General features: G+C 44.5%; 1 protein-coding gene across 5 annotated transcripts in view; it reads left to right on the top strand.

The window, feature by feature from the left end:
- Window positions 1-17,303, top strand: part of MRE11 (MRE11 homolog, double strand break repair nuclease) — a 45,737-nt gene extending 28,434 nt beyond the window's left edge. For all 5 annotated transcript variants that reach the window (XM_053307592.1, XM_053307593.1, XM_053307589.1 and 2 more), the window contains 4 exons: window positions 9,566-9,624; window positions 10,671-10,738; window positions 11,695-11,773; window positions 12,696-17,303. In XM_053307592.1, coding sequence (XP_053163567.1) covers window positions 9,566-9,624; window positions 10,671-10,738; window positions 11,695-11,773; window positions 12,696-12,743 — 254 coding nt within the window. In that variant the 3' untranslated portion in view covers window positions 12,744-17,303. The remainder of the gene's footprint in view (window positions 1-9,565; window positions 9,625-10,670; window positions 10,739-11,694; window positions 11,774-12,695) is intronic.
- Window positions 17,304-20,212: the final 2,909 nt, after the last annotated feature.

Raw genomic sequence — 20,212 nt, 5'->3', positions numbered from 1 at the left:
CGGGACGGCACCTACAGGGCAATCCTCGATCTAAAGGCCATAAACCGGTGGGTGCGCAAGCACAGGTTCCGAATGGAGACTCTCTGCTCTATCGCGGAGAGCTTACAGCATGGGGATCTTATGGCATCCGTGGATCTGACAGAGGCCTATCTGCATGTCCCCATTCATCCCCTATCCCGCCATCTCCTCAGATTCTGTTACAGGGGAGCACATTATCAGTACTGAGCCCTCCCATTCGGCCTCTCCTCGGCCCCAAGGGCATTCAAAGGTGCTGGCTCCTCTTGCCGCCTGCAAAAGGTCCGCCTTTTTGCGTATTTGGATGACTTGCTCGTCCTGTCACGAGACCATGCAGAGCGGGACGTCCAGGTCACCCTAGAGGCCCTGATGACCCATGGTTTCCAGGTCAACCGCGCCAAGAGTCATCCATCTCCCTCTTTCACTCTCCAACACCTGGGAGTAGTTCTGGATACCCAAAGGGACCGATTGTTTCTTCTAGAGGAACGCATACTCAAGATCTGGGCCATGACATCGAAGGTCCTGACGACCAGCAGGCCTTGCATCCTTCATCTGGCTCAGTTGTTGGGTCTCCTGGTCTCCTCCATTGACTCTGTCCCCTGGGCAAAGTTCCACCTTCGTTGTCTGCAGTGGTTCCTTCTCCCCTTCCAGGAGGACATCGCCTCCAGGTCATGCAAGAGGGTACAATTGACCCCAGAAGTTCGCTCTTCGCTCCGGTGGTGGCTCTGCAAGAGGAACCTAGAGACCGGAAAGCCCTTCCTGGACCCCCCTCGGATCCTCCTCACCATGGACGCGAGCCTTCGGGGATGGGGAGCCCATTGCCTTTCTCAATCAGCTCAGGGCAAGTGGTCTCCCGAGGAGTCGGCCCACAGCATGAACTGGATGGAGCTTCGGGCAATTCGTTTGGCTCTTCGAGCCTTCCTACCCATGTTGAGGGGCAAGGATGTTCTGGTCCAGACTGACAATGTGACGGCGAAAGCCCATGTCAATTGGCAGGGCGGCACCAGGTCTCATTCCCTCCACCAGGAGGCGGTACTGCTACTGCCGAATCCCATCTGTCCTCCCTGTCAGTGGTTCACCTGAAGGGCGAGCTGAACGTGCAGGTGGACTGGCTGAGCCGGCAAGACATTCAACCAGCTGAGTGGGCTCTGAGCCATGGAGCCTTTCAATTCCTGTCCAGAGGGCTGGGAGCCCCTCAAGTGGACCTGTTTGCCACTCGCAGCAATGCTCAGCTTCCACAGTTCTTCAGTCGGTTCCAGTGTCCACAGGCGGAACAGACAGACACCATGACAGCTCCCTGGCCAAGGACCCTTCTTTACGCCTTTACCCCAGTGCCGCTTCTATGCAGACTCCTCAGGCGCATCCGGCTCCTGAGGGCAAGAGTGATTCTAGTGGCTCCCCATTGGCCCCGCAGGCTGTGGTTCCCAGAGATCCTGAACCTCGCAACCGGCCCTCCAGTTTTTCTTCCAGTCTCCGCGGACTTTCTCTTGCAAGGCCCTGTACTTCATCCGAATCCCGCCTGGTTCCAGCTTGCCGCCTGGCACTTGAATGGGAACTGCTAAAGGGCTTCGGTTACTCCCAGAGCGTTCTGGACACCCTGATGGCCTCCAGGCGCTCTTCCACTCACCGCATATACCAGTGCACTTGGAGAGTTTTCCTCAAATGGTGCAGAAACAGGCACCTGGCCCCGAGGGCGTGTTCCCTACCGGAACTGCTGCAATTCTTGCAAGACGGCCTTGACAAGGGCCTGATGGCCAATACCATCAAGCGGCATGCTGCAACCTTGGCTCCTCTCCTGCTCCCATTCAAGGGCAAGTCACTCTTCTCTCACGCCCACCTAAAGCGTTTCCTTCGTGGAGCATTGCTGACATCTCCCCCTGTAGTGCACAGGTTCCCTACGTGGGATTTCCACAAGGTCTTGTGGGTCCTCCACAAGCCTCCATTCGAGCCCATCAGGTCAATTTCGTTACGCATCCTTTCCCTGAAGTTGGCATTCCTGGTGGTTGTTACCTCGTCCAGGAGGATCTCAGAATTAGCCTCGCTATTCTCCAATCCAAACTTCTGTATATTTTCTGCGGATTCAGTGACCTTGATCCTGGACCCTTCAGTTTTGCCCAAGGTGGCGTCCATTTTTCACAGGTCTCAAAACTTGGTCCTGCCCTCCTTCTGTCCCAAGCCTGTCCACCCCAGGGAAAAGGAGTGGCATAAGCTGGACGTTTGCCACTGCTTGAAGACCTACCTTTAAAAAAACCTCCTCCTTCAGGACGACAGACTCCTTATTTATTTCCTTCCTACCAGCTTCCATGGGCCAAAAGGTCTCCTCAGCAGTCATCGGTCGGTGGATCAGAGCCAGCATTTCTTTGGCGTATGAGACCCAACACTTACCTCTACCTACACGAGTCAAATCGCATTCAACCAGAGCGGCCTCCACTTCAGCAGCGTTTTCCACCAATGCCCCGTGGGAGGAGATCTGCAGAGCGGCCACGTGGGCGTCTCCGTCCACCTTCACCAGACACTACAAGATGGACACCAGACACTCTGCTCAGGCTTCCTTTAGCAGAAGGGTTATGCAACACGTCATTCCCCCTCAGTAGCCTGGGACCCCCACCCTGGGTCACCTGGCTTTGGTATGTCCCCAGGGAGTTGTCCTCACACAGCAGCCGAGAATGGAGCATTGGTACTCACCGTGATAGCTTCTTCTGGCTGCTGTTGTAGAGGACAACTCGACCCTCCCTATGCGGTCCCAGACCCGGGGGGGGGGGGGCGGTTCTCTATCTTCCTGCTGTTTTTTACCTGTTCTTTAACTGTTTTTTAACCTGTTTACCGTTTGCTTACCTTTTCTACTCATATATGTGTGTTGTTGTTTCCTTCCGTTTGAAGCTTGGCTGACTACAAGAACTGGGTGGGGTTACCATCTGGCTCCTTTTATAGCTTTCTAATTAGCATACGTCCTGCCCTGGAGCGAGCATGGGATGATAACCCAGAGAGTTGTCCTCTACAACAGCAGCCAGAAGAAGCCTTCATGGTGAGTACCAATGCTCCAATTTCTTGTCCTGTCCTCACAGTCTCAGTCAAGCAGAGAAAGGGGAAAGATCTGGTCAGCCAAGCCTCACTAGCTGCCGCCACAAGATGTGGTGACAGCCAACAACCTGAATGGCTTTAAGAGGGGTATGGATAACTTCATGGAGGAGAGGTCTGTCAACGGCTATTCGTCGGAGGGCTTATAGGCCAGCTCCAGCCTCAAAGGCAGGATGCCTCTGAGTACCAGTTGCAGGGGAGTAACAGCAGGAGAGAGGGCATGCCCTCAACTCCTGCCTGTAGGCTTCCAGTGGCATCTGGTGGGCCACTGTGTGAAACAGGATGCTGGACTAGATGGGCATTCTTGGGCCTGATCCAGCAGGGCTGTTCTTATGTTCTTCTCTTTGTTTCCTCAGAAACTGATTTCAGTGCAGTTTATTTCCAAGTTAGTATGCTTAGGATTGAAGCCAGATTCTATCTGCATTGATTCAGAAGTAAGTCCTACTGATTTCAGTGGGAGATGTGCTCAAGTACATGTGTGTAAGATTACAGCCTTTGTTTTGTTAGAGCCATATGACATCCTATAAACAGATTTTTCAAATATTTCTTCTACTTGGCCTTGTATTTGAATCTCAGTTCTAACATTGTCTCTTCTCGCATCCATAGCAACTGCGGTGTCCACTATGGGTCGTAGTCTAAACCTACAGAAGCTAGTGAAACATTTAGATTAACATCACTGCACTAGAGAGAATAAGCATTGGAGATGGGGCACATGAAAGAGATGCACATGTCAACTGCTGGGAGAAAAGGCTAGAAGAGAGGTGTAGGAGAAGGCACATGAACACTTGGAGTGGAGGCCTTGCTCTCTGTGCCACAGGGACAACTGTCAGGTAGAAGGAGCTATTGGCATGGTTTTGCTGTGCTGCAATGTCACCCAGAAAACAGCCAGAGGAGAGCACTGTAATGCATCAGCCAGACCACACCAGATAGTCTGGGGAGCCAATAAGGGCTTGAATGGCCACATCAAACTGTTGTTTCCAGCTTAGCTTCTCTGGCGACGTGTTGCTAAGTCACAATACATACTCCTGTGCCTTCCCTTTCCTCCCCTTGGGCTGATGTCCTTTGGAGCCTGGCCATTTGCATGTCCTTGATTATATATGTATCTCTAGTTCCTGCTCTGAATATTTTTTATTGATTGATATCCAGACTAAAGTTGCACACACCAAATTTTGTTTCACTACACCCAAGAAGGGATTATTTCCACTGACTCAACCTTCCTTCTGCAGTTCTTTGAACACCTCAAAAATATGTCCCTGAGGGCTGCAGAACCCTCAGGGAAATATTTTCAGGAGAAACGGGGGGCTGCAGAAGATAGGGAGAAATTAGAGAAAATCACCCTTGCCGTTTTGAGCGTCAAATTTGTTTGACATGCGCAATGTTAGTCTCAATGCCAGCTGTTGTGTGTGTTGTATTTATATACTGCCTTTCTGTCAAGACACCCAAAGCGGTTTGCAATTATATACATATTAAAATGGCAGCAAAAAAAGAAATCAAGTTTAGAAAGGATTAAAGCAGAATTATCATGTGTCAGGCCACTAGTGGTCTCTTCAGGAGTTGTTGATATGAGCCACTCTGGCCTGGGCACTCTGATTCCTTCCTGCCTTCCTTCAGGGCACACAAGTCTTAAGCTGCCCTGGGACGGTGGCAGAAGGGCTTCCTCAACAGTAATCTCAGACCAGAGCTGATTCCTTCAGGAGCTGTGTGTTCTCTCTCTCTCTCTCTCTCTCTCTCATGTTTCTTCTTCTAAGACAGGAGTTGCCAGCCTGTAGTACTCCAGATGTTGCTGAACTACAACTCCCATCATCTCCAGTCACCATAAATTGAAGGTGGGGGTGATGGGAGTTGCAGTTCAGCAACATCTGGAGTACCACAGGTTGGGAACTCCTGTTCTGAGAAATATGAAGTTGCCTTATACTCCGCCAGGCCATTAATCCAGCTAGCTCAGTGTTGTCTATACTGATTAACAGTGGCTTTTCAGGTTTTCAGAGGAGGTTGTTTCCCAGCCCTATCTGGAATGAACATGGGACCTTCTACATGCAAAGCAGGTGCTCTGCCACTGAGTAGGGATGTGCACCTTTTACGGGCCTCCGAATAGGTTCGAGCCCTGGCTGGCTCGAAGGTTCAACGGTGTGTGTATGTGTCCCCGCCTTTAAGGGTGGGGGAGGATGCATTCCCCCCCCCCCGCCGTGTTTCCCCTGCTGGTGCACGATTTCCAAAAAGCCCGTCGGAGTGGTAGCGTATCTCCCTGCTGCCCCGTTTACCAGACATAGTCAGAAGTACTAGATGCGCCTGTGCACATCGGGTGCACGTGCATGTACCCAGCGCACACAGGTATGTCTAGTACTTCCGGGTATATCGGTAAACAGGGCAGCGGGGTGGCATGGAGATATGCTGCTGCCCCGATGGGCTTTTTGGAAATGGGACACTGGCGGGGAAGGTAAGTGCATCCTCCACCTCGCATAAAGGCATTTTCCACCGCTGTCAAACTGGTCCCCACCAGTTTCATGCACACCCCCACCACTGAGCATGGTCCCTCTTTACCTTGACTTCTGCCTGACTTGGACTTGCCTCTGGCCCATCTATCCAACTACTTGCAGGCTAATTCCACAGGCCCATGATAAATACATCATTAATTTTCATCTGGTACCTTTTTACATTCAAAAGCCATATATTCTTTTAAGAGGTTCAATAGGTACCTAAAGGGGAGGAAAAACAAACTTATGTGAAATGCTTTTGTCAGTGTGGAAATTGGTGAGCATGTGCATGGCCCTTAGACAGAGGTTGAAAGTTTTGTGTTTATCTCAGAAAGCTGGAAATGGTCTCCCTGAAGCAAGTATGCAAATGAGAAATTCTGATGAGCTTGAGGTACATTCTGTGTATTTTAGTGCAGCTGGGATTTCAGTCTCAAGAACAATGATTTCTTGATTTCAAAAGGAGTCTGTCTACAAGTGAATTGAATATCAGTCCTGAAGGAGATGGTGAGAGGGACTCTTATCCTATGGCCCACATCCAACCCAATGCACCAGCTCCAGGTCAAAGAACTATCGATAACTCATCCATTGTCCATGTAGTGTTTTCAGGCAGTGGAATGACCCAACTCATGTTGTTAAGCCTGGCCCTTAAATATTTCAAGCAGCTTTGTTTAACCAAATCATTGTTTTAATGAACTATTTGTTCTCAACTATTTACACTTATCTGTGATTATCATGCACTTAGCCTAATGATTGTTTTGGAACAAAGAATTGCTCCTTTAGGGAGGCTGAAACCCATATTATGACTGTTAACAAAGAGAAGAAAGGCAATTTGGCTGTGCTCTGACAAAAAAAATCACAGATAAGTTTAAATAGTTGAGAACAAATAGTTCATTAAAACAATGATTTGGTTAAACAAAGCTGCTTGAAATATCTAAGGGCCAGGCTTAACAACATGAGTTGGGTCATTCCACTGCCTGAAAACACTACATGGACAATGGACGAGTTATCGATAGTTCTTTGACCTGGAGCTGGTGCATTGGGTTGGATGTGGGCCATAGGATAAGAGTCCCTCTCACCATCTCCTTCAGGACTGATACCAGGAAGTATTTTTGAACATAGCACATAATTCATCTTTGGGATTCTCTGCCACGGGATGTGGTGATGGCCACTACCTTGGGATTGCTTTAAAAGGGGCTTCGACAGATTCATAGGGGACAGGTCTATCAGTGGCTACCTCCAGTTCTAGAGGCAGGACACCTCTGAATACCAGTTGCAGAGGAGTGACAGCAGGTCTGTCTTCATTGCTTGCTTGTGGGTTTCCTAAAGGCATCTGGTGGGCCACTGTGGGAAATAGGATGTGGATTAGATAGGAATTGGGCCTGATCCAGACAGGCTACCCTTTTGTTCACCTGCTTCCTTGCTGTAGCGCAAGTTTCCCTGCCTATTCTCCATAGCCTTAAATGTGCCTCTAGAACTGGAGGTAGCCTATAGGTGGTGGCCATCACTACATCTCATGGCAGAAAATCCCATAGATGTATTATGTGCTGTGTTAAAAACCTTGTGATATAAAGGTTAAAGCTAATTAGGATTCAGTGTTAATCAGGATTTTGAAACAATCTTCAAAATCTGGTTGCAGATCCTGATTAATAGCAAACTTTGCTTCACCTTAGCCATTTCCATAGCTACGTGTCAGCATAAGCCTTAAATATGATTATTAAGACAAGCGAAGGGAATTCATGCTAAAGGGCCTGGGGATTGGGAGAGGGAACAGGAGATCCCATATCTCTCTTTTGTTCGCTTTACTCATCATTAGGGTTGCAGAGTGTGTTGTGCTAGGGATGTGCACAGAACCGCGGTCCGGTGGTCTGGCACTGCTGTGGGGGCTCTTTAAGGGTGGGGGAGGGTGTACTTAACCCCCCCCCCACCGCGTCCCCCTCTGGCGCCTTCGTTTAGTAAAGCTTTTGGGGCGGCAGGATACCTCCCTGACGCCCCTTCCACCAGTTGTCGGCAAAAGGCTTCACAAAGCCTTTTGCGTGTGTGCACGTGACACAGAGACATGACGTACGCGCGCAACATGTGCACACGCAAAAGGCTTTGTGAAGCCTTTTGCTGACGACTGGGGGAAGGGGCGGCAGGGAGCTATCCTGCCACCCCAAAAGCTTTACTAAACAAAGGCGCCGGCGGGGGAAACACGGCGGGGGGGGTAAGTACACCCTCCCCTGCCCTTAAAGAGCCCCCCACAGCAGTGCCGGACTGCCGGACCGCCCTCAAGTCCAGACCGGTTCGGAGGCCTTCAAAATGGCCTCCGGGCCGGTCTGGGCTCATCCCTAGTTGTGCTCACCAACTCCTTTGTAACAAAAATCAGCCTTTTTTCTCCATTATATTTTCAGATATAGGAGTGACTTGCAGCTGTTTGTGTTATCAGTTCATGGCATGAGAAGCAGGGACGTAACTATAATAGGGCAAGGGGGGACTGATTCCCCCAGTTGTCTGGGGGCCCACCAGAGGCAAGTCACATGACTGACTCCCCCAGCCGCACAGGCTTCTTTCAGTTGTATTCATCCTCCGAAACTGATGTGAGTGTTAAGACCTGGAGCTACCAGAACAGCATGTCTTTCTCTAGTGCCATTAAATGACTTGCATCCTCCACAATTTACAAAACCTTTTTAAAAATAATTTAGGATGATGTTCTATTCGCAGGAATGTCCTCCAAAGATTACTCCATGGAGTGAGTACAGTAGTTTTTGTTGCTACCCTAACATTTTTCTCTGTGCAAAAATGACTGAAATTTTACCCCAGTTGGTTAGGGATAAAGAAGGGGTGAGAACACACAGAAAGCTGTAAGTGTCTGGCAGTGCTATCACCTGCAGTATTTTCCACTTCTAGAGGAGTAGGCATTACCAAAAATCTCTATGAGCATGTGTCCCTTGACACGGTACTGATGGCCAAAATTTGTGGGCCTGGTGCATGGGCTGTCTCCCCATTTCATTATCACCACTGGTGATCAAAGCTTCATTCCTGAGAGCTTATTTTTCACCCTCGTACGTATAATGGGAGACATCCAGAGGTGCCTACTGCTCATAATCTTGTGCAATCGTGACAGGTTTGTTTCTTTTTATTATTTTCTTATTTTATTAATTCGATTTATATACCGCCCTTCCCGAAGTGCCTCAGGGTGGTTTAAACCAAAATAAAAACACGTAATAAAATAATAATAAATATTTTTAAAGCCCATTTAAACCAGATTAAAACAATCAAAAATTTAAAAAACCCATTTAAAACAGACTAAAACTAAAACCTGATATCATTAAAAGCCAGGCTAAAAAGATGGGTCTTTAAGGTTCTCCTGAGGTTTCCAAGGAAGATAATCCTCTCATGTCAACTGAGAAGGCTTGATCCTAGATCACCACCATATGAACCGGTGGCACCTGGACCCCTCCTGATTATCTCAATGAGCAGTGGGGGATCTTGTAGAGAAAGGTGCTCTCTCAGGTAACCTGGACCTAAGCCATGCAGGACTTTAAAGAAACCAGCATTTTGTACTTTGCCTGGAAACATATTGGCAGCCAGTTGTTGTGCAAAGTCATTATGCAAAGAAAAGTAACCATTGTTGCAAAGCAGTTTTTCCACTGTCGGAAGATAGTGCCTTATATGTTGTTTCAAGATCTTCTCCCCCTAGCAGTTGTGCAGTGTTGAAGAGCACCACCACCTCTAAAATGCCTTAAGCAAGCATCACCATGGATGCTACACTGTGTGTTTCATAGGCCTTTTCTTGAAGCTGACCTGTAGTTGTCAGACATCAAAAAGCTATCTGTATGCAAATAGTCTTTCCAGATCCAGTCTTTGTCTTAAGTGCATTTTCACAGCCTGTATGTTTTTTGTTGCCAACTGCTCATTGAACAAACGTCTTTGACACTGTGAACCACTCCATTTCAAAGGAGCTTAATGGATACTGGAAAATGCCCTACAGTAATGCTATTCACTGTGGTTTATTCTAGCTTTTCAGTCATCAAGACGGCAGCCCTCCAGGAATGTGCCTGCCAAGACTTACACAGAGGTAGGTGGTTCTTTCTGATATTAATCTAGCAAACTTTTCCTTTTGCCCAAATCAAAGCAGGTTTGGGGTTGTATTCTGAGAAAATTAGTCATGACTGAGCACTGTTGTAATCGATGAGACAAATTAAGTCAAGACTAATCTAAATTCCATTAATGTAAATAGGACTTAGTAATGATGAGTAACAGCTGACAGTATGTGTGCATATAGGATATAGCCAACTGAACGTATGCTTTTATTTAAAACATGTACAGTCCACTAGAAGGTCTTCAGATATCTATCTATCTATCTGTCTATCTAAAAGCATGCGTACAGTTGACTGTATCCTATGCACACATACTGCCAGCTGTTACTCATCATTACTAAGTCCTATTTACATTAATGGAATTTAAGTTACTTGTGACTTAACGTTTCACTAATATGTATTCTAAAGTCTGCACAGAACAGTGGATGATATCCAGAGCAACAGACCAAGACACACAGGAGCTGTGTCGTCATAGCCAGGGGCTGTGGCCCAAGGGTAGGCAGCCTTGAGTCTCCAGCTGTTCTGGCTAGGGATGATGGGAGTTTTAGTTCCACAACATCTGGAGAGCCAAGGTTGCCTACCCCAATGCAGTCAGAGGCTTTCCCAGAAGCGGAGAGCATGCGAGGAGTGTAGAGTAATTTCTGCTGATCTCTCACCTGCCAACAAAAGTGCTCTGTGCCTTCCAAAAATATGTCCCTGAGGGCCGCATGACCCTCAGGGACATATTTATTGAGAGGACAGGACTTCTGGATGCAGGGGAGATCAACTAAAATAGCTTTTCCCCTCCCAATGTGTGCTCTGCTGCTGGGGAAGCCGCTGGCTACAAGGATGCAGCTCTTGTGGTGTCCTTGGTCTGTTGCTCTGCATATCAGCCCATCAGTCTAAAAAATACCCAGGAGAGCAACAGGCCCTGCAGCAGCAAAATGGGCAAGCAAGAAAATAAGCAGATGATCATGTTACATCATTTTGTATATGCCATTTGTTTGTTTGTTTGTTTGTTTGTTTATTTTTGCTTGCCTTCTAGGTAATTGAAGATGATGACTCTGATGTGGAAGAAGTGTCCTTTACCCCTTCTTCCACCTCAAACCAAAGGTTAGTATGATCATGTCCATGTTTGTGTAGGTTGCTTGGAAAAATGGGTACTTCACAATTGATGGATGGTCATTGGGGCCATTTTTTTTTTTTTTTTGCACGTGTTCGTTTTAGACAAAATCTGGAAGGTTTTGTAATCTGCTTAGACCTCTACCCAGAACTGGATTTAGGGACAGGCAATGCAGGCAGCTGCTGTTCACACCAGGCTTTGTGAAGCACCTGGCACTTCAGCAATTCTTAAAATTAAAAAGCTGCTAAAATATTATAGGAAAACAAATTTCCTTTTGTTTGCTTGTATTACAAATACATGCAGATTTACATATACGTGCAAGCAAATTTATTGTCTTACATAACGAGACTAAACCAGGCATGCAGAACATGCATCAAAGTCACAAATGGGACTACAAATGCAATTTTTTTAAAAGTTGAACCATGGGAGGGGGTGTCGAACATTCTCCCTGTTGGAAGAGCCATTTGATCTGAGGTCAACCCTGGTTCTAGTTTAGATAGAAGAATAGACTTGACTTGCACAGGGCGAGGGCAGGGGGAATCCATGAGGTGGATATGAATGATTAGTTACTGCAATATATTTGGATGGATCTAATGTTATTTCTGTAAACAGAAATAACGTCTAGTTGTTTTTGCCAAGGATAATGGGGATGCAGGGGTGGACTTTGGAGGCGTCAGGGGCGGGAGGGGTGTTTCAGCCTCCTGTGCCAGCTGACTCTCTCTGGCAAATGCCTCCCCAAAGGCTCTTTCCTCCCAGCTGGGCTCATTTCCAGTTCTGCAGTTCAGCTTGGGGAAAAAAAAAAAAAGTAAAACTCCCTGGGGAGGGACAATTTGCAGAGGAAATTAATTGGGTAGAGAAAGGGTTAATCACCCCACTCCTGCCTATATCAGTTTTATAAGGAAACCATGTTTGGGAGTGATAACTGTCTCCTGTTTATCACTTGTAGAGTATCCAGCACTGCAGTATCTAGCAGATGGAGCTCAGTGAGCCAGTCACCACGAGGAGTTGACTTCGAATCAGATGAGGTATATTAAAAAAAACACAACCCCTTGCCAGGCTTCCTTTACTACATATGCAGAATATTGGACAGTCACTTGAATTCAAAGACCCATGACCACAAGGAAGCTCGTGAAAGGTCCTTGCCCTTCCTCCTCACAGCCTCCCCTTCGGTTCCCCACATAGCCTCTCTAGATGGTCAAAAGGTGTCTGTGCCTGGTTCCTGGGCTTCCACTGATGGTGCCTTGTGAACGGAATCTTGAGTTTTGCTAGCAGCCTCCAGCAGAGAACATGTCAGTAACAAAGCTGGTCCCTCTCTCTTTATACACCTGCTACTGGAATATATGCAGAGGTTCTCTGTCGGCCTCGCCCCCTGCTGGAGATTCGTAATTCACCATGTGCAGCAGTATCACAGACCATCAGTGGGCACTCTAGGGAACTTGCATCTTGAAAAATTAAAACGGCTACCTAGTGGGCAATCTGTCTTTTTCTGTGTGTAACACCAGGATAAATTATAGATTCCTCAGACATGTCTCATTACTGCATGTAATGAGACATAAAAGAGGTTTTGTGCAGTTTTTAAAGTTTTATATAAGTTTAAGTATTATTCACAGCAGGGATTCGAAACTTTCATATTGCTATGTACAGTCATTCCAGCAATAAAATCTCAGAACTTTATTCCCATTGATTTCATGCAGACAAATTCTCACAGATTCTAAAAGGCCCAGGGACCCTCACATTTCTTAAATCTGATCATATTTATGTTTTGCTTATTAATTCTCGTAGCAGAGATAATATTCCTTCAATTCTGGGCTGAGATAAACTCTTAATAAAATGGGAACCTACATCTCACTAAGTTGTGCATATTAATACTAATTAGTTCAAACTGAGTTGTTCTTAAAAACATGACTATGTTGATTACTTAATGGAGTGTTTATAATTAATTTACAGGATGACCTATTCAAGAGTGCTTCTACTTCAAGAAGAAACAGACGATAATTTCAGAGTTATAATAATATGGAAGAGTATTGAAGAAGAAAAATTCCCAAATTCTGTTAACAATCTGAGGACATATGCAGCTTTCCTCAGATCATTTCAGTGTCAATTACATGTAGCCTTGACATGTTTTAGGCTTCCTAGATGGACAATTTGTGTTACTGATTCTGTATATGCAATATCACTGAAGTGCATGAGAATACTCAGTGGAAATAGCCATATATAATAGCAAAACATTTTTTTAAAGATCGAATCAGTCTTTCAGGAGGCATTAACTGCTTTAGAGAAACTTTAAAGATATTTTTCTTCATTATCTTTTTAAAATAAATACTACAGAGGAATATAGTTCTCAGTATGTGAGCAGACAACATTATTGCTTTTCCAGGTTTATTAATCCTTAATTGAAGGAGTTTTGTATGACATAAATCCAATCTATTCAGTACTGAAACTCAAACCCAGTTCAGTTGTTTTAATGTTGGTGGGCTGCTATAAGAAAAGCCTGCCAGGTATTTGGATAAAAAAAGTGACTCCTGCCCTGAAACTAATTTTGAGCTCAAAAGCAGTCTTAAGGGTGGAGGGCCTGAGAACACATAAACAGTGGTCGAATAATGCCTTCTTCCAGATGTACAGAAATAATTTCCTAAGGACTTCACAGGTGGCTGGTTATGTTGAGCCAATGTGGTTTGGATGCCTGCAACTATCGGTAAAAACTGGCATGAGATTGATAGAAATGGCTCAAAAGTAGTAAATGGAGGTGGTACATGAGGTCCAAGTGGCATTTCTTCTTAGTTTTGTATCCCTGTCCAAACAGCATACACATTGTTTCAATGACTTGGGGTGGTGGGGGGACACTTTAAAAAGGGAGTGCCTAAATATCAGTTCCACTTACACATGACAGACACTGCTCTTAAGACCTGCTGCATTGTGGTATATGTTGGTGAATTTTGAGTTGTACAATATATTTTCACATAGATGGTCTTTATTCTGTCTGATGATATTTTTATAGAAGCATATCTGAAGAAGCATATTGGAGAACTAAGAATGTTATATGTGTGATACAGATCAGTTAAATACTGTCTGTGTTACATCCCACCTCCCACCCACCCCAATTTGATCAAGAGTTCTGATGGGTATGTGCCTATTTGTTAATATCAAAGGATTTGGGTTTCGTATAAACATAAAAGCAAAATAGAGGCTCTTGATTATGTTATAAATGTAATAAACACAGTATAGTAGTTGCAGTATCTGCATAAATAGGTTGCATCTCAGTACCGTGTGTGTTGCTTCAGAATCTCTCTGGGCTTCACAATGTATTTTTGTCTCTCTGTTGCATCTGCTAGCTATAGAATATAGTTGGATGCTGGGTACTATTCATGTATACAGCCATTTTGTCAACAGATGCAGAAAGGTGGGCTACAGTCCAACCTGAATTGCCTAACACTCATTTCTACAGATGTTGAAGTTGCCTGACACTCCCCTCTGCCTGAACTAATTTTGTTTTAAAATAGGTATTTATCCATCACCTTGTTTACATTATTTGTTCAAAGATCCTCTTAAATCTGTGAACATTCAAACTTTCTCCTACTGGAGAAAGGGGGGATAGATTTACAGTCATGGTTGTTTTAGATTTGCAAATGGGAGATTTCAGGAGGTGGGTACGTTTTTGTGTTTGACTCAAAATAAATAATAAATGCTGCCAAATGCTTGGTGTACTTCTGTGGATCTTTCCCACTTTGGTATCCATGATTCCTTTCTTCCGACCCTTCAGTATTAGCTGCACATGCTCTATTTAATCCTACCGCTGTACAACATGGGTCCCCCCCCCCCTTGCCTAGAAAGAAACAAACATGTTTTTTGTAAAAACAAAAAAACCAACCTGTAACTTACTGGGATTTCAAAATGTCCCCCCCACCCCCTGAAGACTGCTTATGGAGGTCCATCAACACTGCATAGTTGTGCGATTTAGTTTTTCATTCAGGGTCTAATTTATTTAAAGCCCAACAGTAGAACTTGTTATGAATGTGAATAAAACATATTAGTATAATGTTTTAAAACTCCATAATGGAAGATTTGTTAGGGGCATGCAAGGGTTTGTGTGTGCCTGAAGAATATTTTACTTGAATTCTTTTAATAGGTCTTGTGGTAGCAAACATGACTTGTCCCCTTAGCTAAGCAGAGTCCACCCTGGTTGCATATGAATGGGAGACTTCATCTGTGAGCACTATTAAGATATCGAGCTGCTCTGGGAAGAGCAGAAGGTTCCAAGTTCCCTCCCTGGCTTCTCCAAGATAGGGCTGAGAGAGATTCCTGCCTGCAACCTTGGAGAAGCCGCTGCCAGTCTGTGTAGACAATACTGAGCTAGATGGACCTATGGTCTGACTCAGTATGTGGCAGCTTCCTATGTTCCACTGTGCCGTCTGTCAAAACTCCTCTCAGTTTCAAAATTGGTTTTGAAACTTAGAGGCCATATGAGGGGGTTGTTCAGGTAAAGCACGTTCAGAGTCTCCTTGGATGCCCAGAGCTCAGTGACAGCCAGACTAATGAAGCACTTGAGTGAATGTGTTGCATCAAGCTAGATGCACCACGTCAAGCTTGCCTTCTAGATTAGTGTTGTTCTGACTAGTGCAAACGTTTGCTAGCACAACAAGGTGTGCAACCTGTGGCACATTCAGTATGTCTTGCAGAAAACCTTTGCACAAGACCACAGTTCAAAAAATCCCCGTGATTTTGCACAGCTTGTCCATTGCTCAAGTGATTCCTTAGTCTGACTGTCAGCCACTGCATTCTAGTCATCCGTTAAAATGTTTAGCTATAGCTTATTGAGGGTGTTTGCCCTAAGCAACTACATGGTATTGGAAGCACTGAGAATTATACATTTAAAAGGGTTCAAAATGTCAGCAGTTGCCTATGTTAATAGGTATGTGCTTGTGTCACTCTTGGGACAACTACCTTTCCCCAAGGCACTTACAGAATTTGCTTTTAAAAAATCCCAAACATGAAGCAATCTTCAGTGTAAACCAAAACAATACAATAACAAACTACAATACCACACTACAAGCCTTGTCACTTTAGCTTTCGATGGAGGCCACTGGAGTTGTGTTTTTTACTTTTGACTTTTCATTATTGCTTGATCCAGTTTAGAAATACACATTCAGGTGGATGGTAGGCTAGTTTTTGCCTTGTGGGAGAAGCGCTCAAGCCTCCGCTGCATGATGAAATCTGTCCAAGCAAGAAGTTGCTGCTGTGTAGCAATGAAATAAGTATCAAGCCGTAATTGATGATGATCCTTTCTTCCTCCCTGCTTGTGTTTGGGGAGAATGGTGCCAGACAATAGACCCCTGAGGGGAGTGAGCATAGATGAAACAGACACGTCAGAGTAGAAATAAGGCTGTGTAAACCAATAGGCAGCCTTCCTACCTGGTCGGCTTTTGAAGAGGCAATGTGCTGACAAGCTCTGAGAAGTGTGCCTTGATTGCATGAGAGACTTGCAAAGCACAAGCAATTGTCTGGAACATCTACTGGCATGAATACCAAGAGATTTCTGCATCTTGTTCTCATCAAGATGTAAGACAGTGTCTCCTAACAGAAGCAGAGAGCAATGCTGTTCTTAGATGGGTATTTCTGAATCTGGAGAGTATTGGTCTCCAGAAATGGTTCTTCGTTATGTGTGGCTCTTCCTCCCTTACTTGGCTAATGCTCTTGAGAGATCAGAAAAGCTTCCAGCCAATGCAAGTTGGGAGGCATCTTTTGAAATACTGAACATCTCTCATTTCTTTTCGTGGACAAATTATACCCTTCAAGACTGGCAAAGCTTTCTGGATGGGAGACAATATGGGACAGGATCCCAGCATCTTATTGTGAAAGCCTTGCTCATTGTGGCATACTCCTTTATCATAGTATCCTTGCTCTTTGGCAATGTCCTGGTCTGTCACGTCATGATCAAAAACAAACAGATGCATTTCACCACCAGCCTGTTCATTGCAAATCTTGCTGTAGCAGACCTAATGATCACCTTTCTCAACATGCCCTTTACTTTGGTAAGAAAACTGGTGTCTCTCTCTCTCTTTTTGGGATTATTAATGAAAGAATATTTGCTCATGTCTGGATATTTTTATTTAATGTCCTTTATTGGATATATGACAGTTTCAAGTATGTCTGCCCAAGTTCTTTTGTTGTTGATGTAGTGGGTTTTTTCAAGCTTTTAGGGAAACACAGCTTAAGTCTAAATCGTGTAACCCCTGCTAAGTGGGCAAAGAGGCAACGTGATTCTCTTTATTTAGTAGGGGGAGAGTAACTGGCCCTATCCACCTCCAGCACAGGACCTCCAGTGACTGTTGCTGGTGTCTATCTAATGTTTCTTTTTAGCTTGTGAGCCCTTTGGGGACAGGGAGCCATCTTATTTATTATTTTTCTAGGTAAACTGCTTTGGAAATGGTATATAAGTATTGTTGTTGTATAGCTCAATATGAAGTGCTTTGTAAAGGCAGGTTCAGTGTATATTTCTGTTAAGACATGAAAAAGAGCAAGCTCTAGTTTCCACAATAAACCTGAAGTTCTAAAGTGTTCCAGTACTTTTACTTGGTGTGTGCACCATTTCCGTTGGTACTAATAAAGGTATTACTAGAATTGTGGCTTTTGGAATCCCCCCCCCCATGAGAAAACACAACTTTCTAGAACTTTTATATATTTGTGAAAATATTGGATTTAACTGTTCAGTGGAGGAATGAAATTTGAAATTGGAATGAAATTATCTTCTACCAACTGAAGGTGGGACTTAATGGGGGAGGGACTTAAATTAAGAGGCACTTTATTTGGAAAGGAGTGTTAAATGTCCGCCATCCATTGCTAATACTACACTTGTGGCATCTACTGACTGTATATCTCATGTATCGGCTAAAGTTAATCTGCTATAAAGACTAAAAGTTTATCTTCTGTTCTCTGCCTTTTTAGGGGACCTGTGTGTACTCTGATTAGGGCTAGAGTTGGAACAGAGTGGCTGGTGGGTTTTATCTTTTCTAAAAATAGAAGTGCCACAATTATTCATCTCAGAAGTCCTGGGTGCAATTGCAACCTGAGATCAGTGGCTGACCGCAAGAGATCCTTGCAGCAGCTGTCAGTAGCACTAGTCGCCATTTCTGTAGCATTAGGGAGGGAGTCAAACTGACTGATCCTTTGGCTTTGGAGGGAGGCTGAACAAGAGTTCTGTGGCACAGGTTCAGGGATGATGATGGACCTTTGGTTTGATCCACCAGGTCACAGGTTCTTAACCTGGGATCCTTTGACTTCCTGGGGAAATATTTGTTGCATTTAATTTAATTTGCTTCCTGGTGAGGAAGAATAACATTCTTAAAAATAACTATCCTGAGTATTTTCCTCTTTCTTTTTTCACTGGAGCCTTATTAAAATATGTTGTATCCAGTGGGGCAGGGCTCACTTAACTAACATATTTGTATTCTGCTCAAAACTTTCATCTCTGGGTGGTTTACAAAATAAAAAGGTTTAAAACATTACAATAATTTAAAACAATGTTAAAAAAACTATTTTAAAAACAGTATCTTATTAAAAGTCTGAGTGAACAGATGTGGTTCATATGTTCTTGGAATTATTCATCTGCCTTTCTAGAAATTGACAATGATTGCCAAGACGAACAGATGAAAATAAAGCAGTGAAGCATTTCGTGTCCAGCTTTAAATCTTCAGAAATGAAAAGTTGTTTGGGCTGGACATAGAAATAATTGCCACCAAGGGGGTTGTTGGCAAACGCCTCCTTTGCATGGGCTGGGCAGGGCGGGAAACACTTGTGAATGTAGAAAGCGAAATCCATTCTGTTCTCTGGTTCACTTTGTGAACAGTACATGGATCTTTGGAAAGGAAATGTGCCACATCAGTAGGTTTGCACAGCACTGTTCCCTGTACGTCTCTGCCTTGACCCTGACAGCCATTGCTGTGGACAGACGCCAGGTGAGGACCTTCTGAAACTGAACAGCAACGACTGAATTTGGAATATTCTTTGCATCTGTTGACATTTCTGTAAAACATATTCTATGTTATTCTCAACCTTGGGTGCTGAGATTTTGTTGGACTACAACTCACATCATCCCCAGCCACACAGTCTCATGGTTCTCAAGGACATCTTTTCAGGTGGCACAGATTGCTTCCAGGAAAAAGGAATGTTGAAATTCTGCACATGTGCACGCACAGACATGCACACACTAGTGATGTGCTGGTCTGGAACTCTTCAGAAGCACTCGCTGGCCAGGATGTGAGCCAGTTTGAATATTGACGAGGGTCATTGGGAGGTATTGAGCAAGTAACAGGAATTATGCCTGGTAGCCTGTTTCATAGCCAAGTTTCTTATACAAGTAACATTTCTCCCATTCTCTAGTTAAGAAATAAAGCTAGGAATGTTTTTTGAAAGTTCTGTTCCATTCTCCTGTGGATGAATGTAAAAATAACTATTTTATTTTTATATTTTTAATTTCAATAAAATGGTTTGCAAACAGGTGATAATGGCCTCGGATTTCTACTACAAAAGGTCTTGCTTGCATTTCCATCATATGGCTGATGGCCACCTGTTTCTCCCTTCCACATCCTATCTACCAGAAATTATTTGCTTTCAAATACAGGTAAGCATAGTTTCTTTTATTTTTTGACAGAATACTCTTTGATGTCAGTTGGCTCACCTCTTGTAGCTTCTTTCAGGCTCTGTCAGTTTAGAATCTAGAATACTTGTGTTCAAATCTCAACCAAGCCATAGATTTGGGAGAATCCCACTCCTTACATCTTCACTTATATTCTCCTTTAGTAAAATGGGTATAATAACTACCTTTGTAAGGTGGTTGTGAGGATGAACACAGAAAGCACTTTTCATGTAAACTCTTACTTTTCCTGTAAAGTTATGTACATGCAGTAGATGATCAAGACCAAAGTCCCACTGTATTCTGTCAGTACATCCTGACTAATGAAGCACCGAAGTATCAGAAGTAGTACCGGTGCTTCTGAAAGATTCAACTAACACAGTTCCACTGCTGGGTCAGCAGTGGGGCTAAATTTTGACCCCTCTTTCCCCAGTCAATACCCTGTGCCATCCAAAAATATGTCCCTGAGGGTCACATGGTCACATGGGTAGTACAAAGAGCTTTTGGGGGAAGAAGAGTTTGTTAAAATATCTTCTGAGTAAAGAGTCACCTTTTCAAAGTGGTGATTTTCTTATGCTGAAGAATATAAGAATAATATTATATTCTGTCCAATCCTTTCATAGTGTTTACCATAGGGTAGAGATGTGCACAGAACCAGTTCGAAATGCTGGCATTTGAGCTGGTTCAGAGGCTGGTGGGGGGTTACTTAAGGGGCAGGGAAGGATGCCTTTTACTTGCCCATCCCAGCCCCACCGCTTTCCTCGCACCAGCGCTCTCCCAAAAAGCATGGGTGCGAGGCTGCAGCGTTCCTCCTTGCAGCACCATTCAGTAACAC

Source organism: Hemicordylus capensis, chromosome 3 (assembly GCF_027244095.1).
Source record: "Hemicordylus capensis ecotype Gifberg chromosome 3, rHemCap1.1.pri, whole genome shotgun sequence".
NCBI classification, from domain to species: domain Eukaryota; kingdom Metazoa; phylum Chordata; class Lepidosauria; order Squamata; family Cordylidae; genus Hemicordylus; species Hemicordylus capensis.
The sequence above is the reverse complement of the archived record's forward strand: the minus strand, read 5'-3'. Positions and strand labels throughout refer to the sequence as shown.